This window comes from Podarcis liolepis, assembly GCF_965112155.1.
Source record: "Podarcis liolepis genome assembly, chromosome: 2".
In the NCBI taxonomy this organism is placed as follows: Eukaryota; Metazoa; Chordata; class Lepidosauria; order Squamata; family Lacertidae; genus Podarcis; species Podarcis liolepis.
Window position 1 is genome coordinate 58,234,132 of NC_139555.1, and position 10,468 is coordinate 58,244,599.

Here is a 10,468-nt window from a genome sequence, read left to right on the forward strand (position 1 = left end):
CCAGCCCAACAGTCTCAGTCTGTATCACACCTCCCTCCCCAGATGCTCTTTTCCAAAATTTAAAGAGATGGAAGAGCCAATTGTGCAACTTCCTTGTCTCATCTAGTTTCGCCCCCAGATACACAAAAATACCAAATCGCCACTCTAAGGAGTATGGGCACAAAGTTTTGGTATTGACTTCTTCAGAGCTTTGGTCCAGGAACTGGCACTTGCAGGTTTCTCTTTAACCCACTTCTGGTTTCCAGAGCAGGAAATGGTTGAGATGAGCAATAGACTGCCAGCAGCTTCTATGAAGTGGGCGCCCTGGTAGGAGGCAGTGGGCTGGAAGATGAAGTGCTATAGGCCATATGTTGCTCACTGTACTTCACATAATATATTTATGTCTGTACCAATTCCTGGGTGCAAGGGATGGAGGAGGTTTGCTTTTTTATTATTATGGGTCAATTAGACAAAAGATGAAATTACTTCCTCAGCAAGTAGTTACTCTGTGAGTTATAGCCCTGCCAAATTGGCATTGTTTGGAATCAAAAGCCTGCATGGAGCTGGTAGCCCTCGGAAATTGGCTGAATATCCTCAACCCCTGTTGCATTTAATTGGGCACAAGGATCAGTGTTGTGGATAATTCGTTATTAGTGTTACTATCCTTGCACGGAACGACATGCTTTTCGAACAAAATGCATTGTTGAGATTGACCCAAGATGTCTTTGTCCTCTGTTGTCTTTTCTTTCTGGAGGGAGAAAATTCTTCCTCATCCATCATTAGCCCACTGCAAGTTATTAATTAATGTATGCCACAGAGGTTAATGAGCAACCTCTTGGTGAAACACATTTGGCACACTTCACTTTTGGAGACAGCCCTCGTAAAGTTAAGCTTGCTTTTTTATTTTGCCACTGATGAATAATCATTTAGGCATTGCCTCTTGAAGTGGGAAGGGGCTGCCCGTTTAAAAGTGGGAGTTTTCTATTTATCTCCCGTGAACTGAAAAGCAACCCCCCCTAGCTGTCAGACTTTGAAATGCAGCTGTTGTTCCTTTTGACAGACTTCCTTTTCGGAAAGGCTAACATTCATATTGCTGTTTGGAAGCACTGCAGCATCTAAACAAAAGCCAGATACTTTTATTTGTTAAGTCAAGTGAAAAATGGGTCTGCCCTTCTCCAGTTAGCTGGCAGGAATTGAGCAAACATCAATGTTGCTTTTCTTTCTTCCTGGAAGTCAGTTCAGTACTTGTGAGGGCTGGGTGGGGGGAGGGAAGTATTTGATTGGCATGCCTGGAAACATAAATTCTCCACATCAGTGGGTTTATTAAGTGACTACCAAGGACAGCCTAATTAGTTTAAGCCAGCAGTTCTTGAACACCACCACCATTTGTATTCTTCCTCTTAACACCAGACCGTTCTGCATGCTTGGAAATAGGTTCATAATAGTACGACCTATTGATGTGTACCATGGTAGCTGCTGTGTTTCTCTCTTAACCACCAGGCAGCATGTAGAGGCAACTCTCTTGCATTAAGCAAGTAATCTAACCATGAGCTGTCTATTTATCTCACATAACATCAAAACGGGTAGAAGCCTACTAAAACGCAGGGTGTTAGCATTCCCATAACACTATTACAACAAGCTGTCCACCACAAGCAGAATCAAGTGTGCAAATTCATTTTTCATGTGGCATCCTAATGCGGTCCTAGGTGTAAACATAAGAAGAGCCTGCTGGATCAGACCAGTGGTCCATCAAGTCCAGCGATCTGTTCTCACAGTGGCCAAGCAGATTCCTATGGAAAGCCGTAATCAGGACCTGAGCACACAAGAGCTCTTCTCTCTTCTGCAGCTTCCAGCAGAAGTAGCTCTAGGCAGGACCTCACTGAGAATGCTCACCATCCCAAGGAAGAAGTAAAAAGCTTGGAGAAGTTCCTTTGCTGGAAAAAAGTCATATTTTAACAAAAGTCCCTTGTTATTTTAGTATGAATCAGCCAAGGGAAATAAATCCTGGGGATCATTCAGATTGCTTTGTATAAATTGAATGTTGAAGCAGGATTCAATTTAGTTTGTTGTATTTGTGGAATGAGGTCAACTCACACAATGGGGCATTTTCCCACCACTATCCTGGCAGCCCCTAAATCTGCTCTGGAGAGTTGTGGGGAGGGAACCCAGAACAAGTTTAGGTGGTACACAAATGGAACTTGTTGCATTTGCATACAGCCGTTGGGCTGTTTTGAGTGGAATTAAAGATAAGCAAAGTGTCCTAAAAGATAAAGAACCAGTTGATTATGTCCTTCAAAAGCTAGAATGCTCTGCTGACCCAAACTTTCTGGAGATGGGCAAAACTGGTACCATAAAAGTGGATTGTGAATCACAACCTAATAGTCTGATTCACAAAGAGAGGTAGTTGACTTTAAAAGATACTGGTTTTAATCCAAGGAGTCTTATTTATTTCAGTGGTTCACATTGAGTTAAATCTTATGTATTCAAATAAACCCGTGTGCCAGTGACCCCATTCGTGTGTCTCAAAACAAAAAAAGTCTTAGACTATGTGACAGAGAATTGCAGCCTGTGGTGTTTTGCTCATGGGCCACAAGGCAAGTTTGCAATGTCCACTTTCCTAAAACGGTGGTAAATGATTTTTCCATATAACTTCACGCTCTACTAGGAGCCATTGTAATACTTTGATACATTTTGTTTCTTCTTCGTTTCCTCTGTATTTCCTAAGTGTCTGCTGGTTGTGTTTAGTATTGATGATTTCTGTTTTTTAAACCCAAACAGAGCAAACTGGAAAGAAAACAAAGGGAAGAAGAAGTGACCCAAAAAGAAAAGGAAGAGATGATAGGAAAAGCAGCCCAGAGAAGAAAGAAAAAAGGAAATCGGGGAATGAGTTGGTGCTGGGGCAGCTGGGTAAGTTTGGCTTCAAAAAAGCTGCTTTAGCACCTGTGGAGAGGTTAAATGCTTTAAAAATGTTGCCCATGGAGCTTATGGGTGGGAAGTTTAACGATTGCCCCATTCAGAAGCTTTTATTCACATGTTAAGTGATCATGTGAATAGGACTGCACTGAATAGCTATGCCCCAGGCATGTGGGCACTGGCCAGCAAGGTCTCAGAATATCACATGTTCAGCATGCCCAATGGCAGGGACTGGCAGATGGAGTCTTGAGTCCACACAACCTGGAACTCTGATTGTTATTGGTATTGTAGAACAATTCATACATTAAAGAAAGAAGGTTCTACTGTTAGTGAAGTAATCTTCAATATGACTCCTTTAGCAGGGCTGTCAGCCAGTGACTGAGGCCCTTAGGTGCTACCACCTGCTGATCCTGAGATAACTTTTATTGAATTCTGATCTCGGTTTACTAGTTCACTATACCAAACTGATTCTTTATGAGGATGAGGAAGTACTAATGTATTTGTGAACCCCATGTGTTTCGTGAAAAGAGTTGGCTATTTAGATCATAAAGAATCCACTCACTCACTCACTCCGTGGGAGTGCATCCAAGTCTAGGAGTTTCCATCTGTCTAGAGGAGGGGTCCCTGACCTTTTTGGACTAGGCACTTCTGGAAATCTAAGAAACAGTTGTGGGCACCACAATATACCCATTTCACAGAAGAAAAGCAAGCAGTTCTCAGGTACTCCCCCTCAAACAACAAACAAAACAGCCGCCCACACTCCAAAACAAATAAAACAGAAACAGCCAAAAAAGAGGGGGGGGGGCAAACAAGGAAAAAGTCCCCCAACAAACTAACAAAGCACCACCATGTGGGGCCTAGAGGAAATCTGGAGAAAGCAAGGATGCCTTCTGTCCCGCCCAGTGCCACCCATGGTTAAAAGGGGGGGAAAGTGAACATGTCAAATTGAAAATACTAAGAAATTGGAAGGGTGCCATTATGTATGCAGGTGCCGTGTTGGAGACCCTAGGTTGTAAAGCTAATGATTCTCCTCTTGATCACTCCTAACTATAGAGTTTCATGTTACTATATCAGGGCTTTGTATCCAGCCATGATAAAATATTTGATGCAAATAAGTGGCCGTGTGATTCACATTCAGGCTTCCCCGGACTGAACAATCTACTTAGGTGTTGTGTTATTACAATCATACGTAATGGCACATTTTGCCTTGGTCTTCCTGAAACTTCTGTCTGCCTAATTACTGACCCAAATTTGTTTGTTTGTTTGTTTGTTTCCATAGCCACCCTTTACCGTAAAACCCCATGCTGAGTTACAACAATGTAAAATACAATTATAAAAATTAGATTAAAATGTTACAATTATAAACAAAGAAAACTGTTCTAATTGGAACAGAAATTACCTTTGTGACGGCGGTTAAATGTTTACTGAATCCTAAGGCGTCCTGTTCTTTTTCTACTCCTTTTTGGTTTAGGTTTGTCCACTTCCTTTCCCATTGATGGGACCTTCTTCAACAGCTGGCTGGCTCAATCTGTACAGATCACCACTGAGAACATGGCAATGAGCGAGTGGTCCTTGAACAATGACCACCCTGAAGACACCACCCCAGGCCTTTCTGAGGAACTTCTACAAGACGAAGAGACCTTGCTGAGTTTCATGATGGATCATTCCCTGAAGTCCCCGTTAAAGCACAGTGACACCGCAAAGAAAGCTAGGAGCAAAGTGCGAACGCACACGAAGAAGAAAGTGGCAAGAAACGGCTTGAGTACCATCTTTAAGAGACACCAAGAGGACTCACATCACTGGACTAACGTGAGCTCTTTGCCAGATAGCACCACCAAGTCCTCACCCCATGATTTAAGAAACAGCAAAGCAGAGAAAGGTGGGGACAAACTTCAGCCAGAGCGCAAGGCGATGTGCGAAGTGAAAAAGTCGGCTAAGAAGGGCTCTTCACACCCCACAACTCTTCCAAAAGGAAATGATTCACATGCCTCCCAGAGCCTGATAGGTAACCTGAGCAATGAGGAGGAGGAACCACTGAAATATACTCCATCTTCTGATCCCAAACCCTTGGTTAAAGTGCCTGATTCAGTAGGTAGTCCGAAAACAGTAGTGAGGTTCAGATTACCAAAAGAAGGCAGAGGGACTCGGAGATCCCAGAGCGAGAAGCCTGCTGAGCTGGTTAATGGACCTTCAGGAAGTGAGAGGTCGAAAGTTATCTTACACCCTTTTGACAATGAGACTGATGGCTACTTCTCAGATGCAGAAATGAGTGACTCTGACACAGAATCTGGTAGTGGCAGAGGGCACCATAGCCAATTAGATTCAGGAAATGAGGATAATTTCAGAATGAGCATTTTGGCATCCTAATACGCCAGATAGACCAATTGTGACAGCTCTGTGAGCCCTAAATCCAGTTACAACTGCCATGTCTAATTTCCACCTGGTATCATAACAGAGGGTTTTGTTTTTCGTTTCGTTTTTAATTTGTATATATAGTTTAAGAAAAAAGAACTGTTGTTTTTCCTCTTCTCTGTTTGACTCAAAGCTTCACTGACTTAGACTTATATACTGTAACAGTAGCTAGCCTCTCCTAGTCAAAACATGTGTATCATAGTGAAACAAAATGCAAGCATGTGCATTATTAGGGGCTAGTGCTTGCTGGTAGTGAGCAGGACATCCTAGAATTTTAACAAGGAGGCCTGAGATTGCCAGTATCTGTTGTTCATGCAGGGATGACAGTTTTATGGGCATTATTTAAACCAAGCAAATAGATTTCATGGTCTGCCTGGTATTGCCTCTGTTTAGCAGGCTGCAGAATGGGGGTACTATTGTAGTAGCCAACTATATACACAGAACTTATGGAAAAGTAAATTGTGTGTGTGCGTGTATGCATACATCTGCAGGATTTGTCAGTGTGTGTGTGTGTGTGTGCGTGTGCGCGCGCGCACACAACTATGAAGTAAAATAAGCGATTATTTTTTAAAGAAGCACAACAAGCTTATTTGAAGAAAGCACTTAATGGTTGGAGGAAAGACAACATTGTATTTATGGTCTTTTAAATCCTTGATTTTTCTTTTTTACCTCCAGTTTGATCTAAGTCCATCCAAGGGTTCAGGAACCAAGATTTAGCCCTATCACTCACAATTATCAGCTGGGCAGCACCATAAACCCTCATCCAAGATAAAGAATGACATATCTTTGTTAAAGCTGCTCTGCTTTGAATCAGGATGCATCCTGAGTGACATCCGATATTATTTATTGGTAAAACCTAAACCTTTGGTTGTCTGAAGCAATTCCCGTAATTTGCTCAGGTTGATTAAAGTAGCCTCTTACCAAAACACAATGGAGATAATAGGACGGAAGATGCAACTCCACGAACCTGAGAAAAATATTACTCAAATGTGTTGGGGTTTTGTTTTGTTTTGTTTTTTTAATCAAATGGCTTCAGTTCCCATAAAAGAGGCCAGTCTACATTTTCAGCATAAATACCCAAATTATGGCTCCTGTTCAGGGAGCAAAACATGTAAACCTCCTCTGTACAATCATTTTAGTGTAGACATCGAGAGGCAATTGAACCTTTTTTCCTTTGCCATTTCTTTTCTGTCTTTAAACACTGTAATGGAATTGATGGTTTTCCTACCCTTTCCGCCCTTGCATTTCATAACTGAAATCCTACTAGGAGGCCGTTGAAAGTGATAGACAGATGTCACCGTTCTAAATATTTCAATACTGTTGTGCATAAATTGTGTCTAGTACGCCTTAAGTGTCATTCAGAAACTCATATTACCTATGAGTCACACAGGTTTTCCATGTTTGCACTTAATTACACCATTACTTCAGTTTTGGCTTCAAAGGTCATGGTTAAGGTTTGCTACATACTTTCTTGGAGTGACCCCAGTGTGAGCTCAGGGAACAAAAACAAAAAGAAAAGTGAACTTCACTAAAACTTTTTGTTGTTGGTATGTTACTTTAAATGTGTGTATGTGAGCGTGTGCGTATAGATATAGATATATATATACTGGGACACTTCCGCTTGTTAATCCATCACTTTCAAACAGGGGGAGATGAAGACGTTGCAGTTGTTCAGATGAATCAGTTAAATTATTTTATGGATGCCAAAGAATATTTTGAGAATAGCACAGCCAGAAACCGGAAATTTGTCATTTTGGGGAGGGGGGGTGATGAATGAATGAAAGCTGTTTAGCTGCAAAAGGACTAAATCAGTGTTCATGACACAGCTGAGGCATTAGGTTGCAAGCTTGCTGAAGATGATGCTTTTATCATTTGGATCACACCCCACCATTTTGATTTCTGATGCTCTTTGCTCATTGCATTCTGAGCAATGTTGGTTTTATGTTTTCTGATGCCAGACATTGGCTGTCCTTGGTTTTTTGAGAGTCAGTCATTTTACAAGCCTTCCAAAGTCCTTAATATCACTCCAGTTGAGCCACAACTTGGAGAACCTTTATTCTGAAAAGAAACCAAAATCAGGAGCCAAACACACATCAGTGTTTTTGCTGCTTTGAGAAGTTATGTTCGCAAAATGATTTTTCAAAAGCACTGACTGAAATGGAACAATTTGGTGTTTGCCTAACCCATATGAGTTGGCAAGTAAATTCTGCTCCTTAATTAAGGCTTGGTGTGTTCAGATAATGTTAAATACAGTAAATAGGACTTAGTTTTATCTTATCAAGCTTGCTAGGCTTTAGCTACAATATCCTAGTTATGTCATACAAATAATCAATATGCTGCCTTTTAATGGCTCTTGCTTCCGTGTGCTTCAGTTCAACTATAGCTTAAAAAAAAGAGAAAGAGAGAAACAGAAATCCAGAATTCTCACTGTACACAGCTTTGTTCATCAGCTACTGCATAACCTGCCTGCTCACCAGTACAGGACAGCAAAAGGAACAAACTTTAAAGAACAACCAAACTAAAGCAACACCTATCGTCTTGATTTGGATTATATGTAGCACTCCGAGACACTCCCATTGTTACTGTGAATAAGAAGTAATAGTGAACCAAAAACAAAAATTTAAAATATATGGGGAAAAAGAAGAAATGCTTTCTCCCATTCTAGCACCTTCAGCCCATTAATGAGACCCTGTACACAAAGTCTCTGAAATTACACCATGAAGTTACACAGTAGGAGAAGCCCCACAAAATGGAAGAGAGCCAGGGCTGCTGCTGTTCACATGGGAAACCAAAGCCCTGTGGAGTCTTGGATCACAGCTTTTCCATGTAATATATCCACGTTTGCAACTAACAGGGAATAACACTGGGTGTATGTGGATTCTGGCCTTTTTGTGTGGAGAAAGATGAAAGAAAAAGATGCAGAATACTTTACTGGAAGCCAGGAATATAACATTGTTCCTAACTAGTTGATGACAATGCCCTTCTGGCTTGGAAGGGGCTTCTGCAAACAGAAGTATGGGGTGCAGATTTCACATGCAGCCCCCCACCTCCCATGATGAAGATTGGGGGGGGGGGAGAGAAGTAGTATTTTAAACAATTGTGTCACACATGTGAACAGAAGAACACCATTGGAGCCACCTGTGTGTTAGAAAATATATTCACTGTGTTCAGTGTAGACAAGCATGCAGTAGGATACATAACTACTTTTACCTTGTTGCTTTGGCAAAATGTTAGTATTTTTGTATAACTGCTGTGGAATCCCTTGATCTGGATTCTGTAATGTGCTTGGCCTGGCAATAATGCTCCTAATGTAACTGCAGATGTGGCGGCGGCAGCCAGTGAGTGCCTTGGAACAAGGCATGGTCTCTGGAGTTGTAGAGGAGCCCGTGTAAGCTGCCACTTTACAAGCATAATGCAGTGCTAAGTACACAGAAGTACTCCATATGGTTAGTCCAGGTTCACCTCTGCAATCAGAGTTTTGGTATATATCTGGCTGGCTACGCTAAAACGTTTGTAGCCGAAAGCATTGCTAATGAAAAGGGGTTTTCTGGCAGTGCAGCTCTGACTTACTTTAAATCATTTCCAGTTCTGATTATTTCATATGGTCTCCAGTAGTGACCATCTAAAGTCTTGTTGACGTTTCTGTGCGGTTGACATATCTGCATATTGCTCAAAAATATTTTTAGAACTCCAATCTTCCTTCACTGTTTTGCACTTGTCTTTTTCTCAACAACAGCAACAACAAAGATTTGCATAAAGGAAGAAGAAATTGTCCATGGAAAATATTTTTTATGAACTGTAAATGTATTTTGAGATGAACAGAGAGCATATATGGTCTATTTTATTAAGCAACGGTCTTTAAGATGATGTGTGAACGGCAAGCATTTGTATTTGCAATGTAAAGGATGAATCTCATTTCCTTTGGAAAAGCAGCGTCATGCTTTGGCATTAACATGGTCATAACGATTCTCCTCTTTTGTTCATCAACAAGAATCAAATCTTGCTTTTAAAATATCAGTGTTCAGTCAACTGAATTTCCTAAAGGCAATTTTGTAGCATATTTTGCATCTCTTTGAAGATTTTAACATTTATTATTAAAAAATAAAATTAAACTATTATTTGACAGAGCTTTTCCTCAAAACACAATGGAGAATTAGCCATTTCTGCAGGAAGAAAGGAGAAGATTTCAATCCCACCTGGCTCCCCCCCCCCCCCGAGCTCCTCAAAGTGAGGTTTTTGCAAGCTCTCATAAAAAGACTCCTGTTTCCTGTTACCAGGTAGGTGTGTTAATTTGGTTGTTCTTTAAGGAAACTGTAGGATACTTTGCTCCATTCCACACAGACGCAAAACAGGCCCACTCCATATCAGTTACAGGAAACGATATGAATGTCACAGAAGGTAAAGCCCTTCTGTTTTCTTTGTTTCAAAGAAAGTGATGTGCCATTTGTTAATATAAAAGAGAAATATTGAAAATATATTGAAAAGAGCAATTTTAAATTATTTTTGGCTTATGTTGCGATATTTATTTTCTTGTATTAGAAATTCCTTTGTAGAGAAAAAAATGTATTTTTCATTAATGCAAAAACCTATTTCTCCTTTTGTACATTTTCCATGTTAGTTAATCCTTAAAGCAATATAATGTATCAAAAGTTGTTCTGTGTGAAAGCTGTATTATGCATGCTGTTTGTGTTGCTTTGGAATAGGTCTGTCCGCCATAATTTTCATCATGTTTCGATTCAGTGTATGCTTTAATACACATTGGGACCATGAACCATTTGCTTATAAAAAAAGAAAAGAAATACCTTTGCATTCTTCAATGTGTTGGCAAATGCAGTCAATAAAGCCGTGTTTTCTGTGTACTTTTGTTTGGCTATTGAGTATTCAACAGGACTAACTCACCTCCATATCCAAAGGAGTCATCTTTTTCACCTTTCCATAAAATCTCAGTAGCAGTGAGCCCTAGACTAGTTAGTATCTATGCAATATTAATCAGTTTCTATCAAGATTGAGGGCATAGTTCCTTTTTAATTCCTCAGTAGTGGTACTGTGTTTTTGCCACAGGACTTTGAAAGTGCAAGAAAGCTGCAGAATAGTAAACACTGTAGAAAAGGGATGTATCCCTTCTATTATTATTATTATTTTTTAATTATTATTAATAATATTA

The 10,468-nt window shown here is 40.4% G+C and overlaps 1 protein-coding gene across 5 annotated transcripts in view; it reads left to right on the forward strand.

Moving 5' to 3' along the window:
• Positions 1-10,163, forward strand: part of JADE2 (jade family PHD finger 2) — a 144,600-nt gene extending 134,437 nt beyond the window's left edge. For all 5 annotated transcript variants that reach the window (XM_083487983.1, XM_083487982.1, XM_083487981.1 and 2 more), the window contains exons 11-12: positions 2,758-2,886; positions 4,364-10,163. In XM_083487983.1, coding sequence (XP_083344109.1) covers positions 2,758-2,886; positions 4,364-5,259 — 1,025 coding nt within the window. In that variant the 3' untranslated portion in view covers positions 5,260-10,163. The remainder of the gene's footprint in view (positions 1-2,757; positions 2,887-4,363) is intronic.
• The last annotated feature ends 305 nt before the right edge of the window (positions 10,164-10,468 follow it).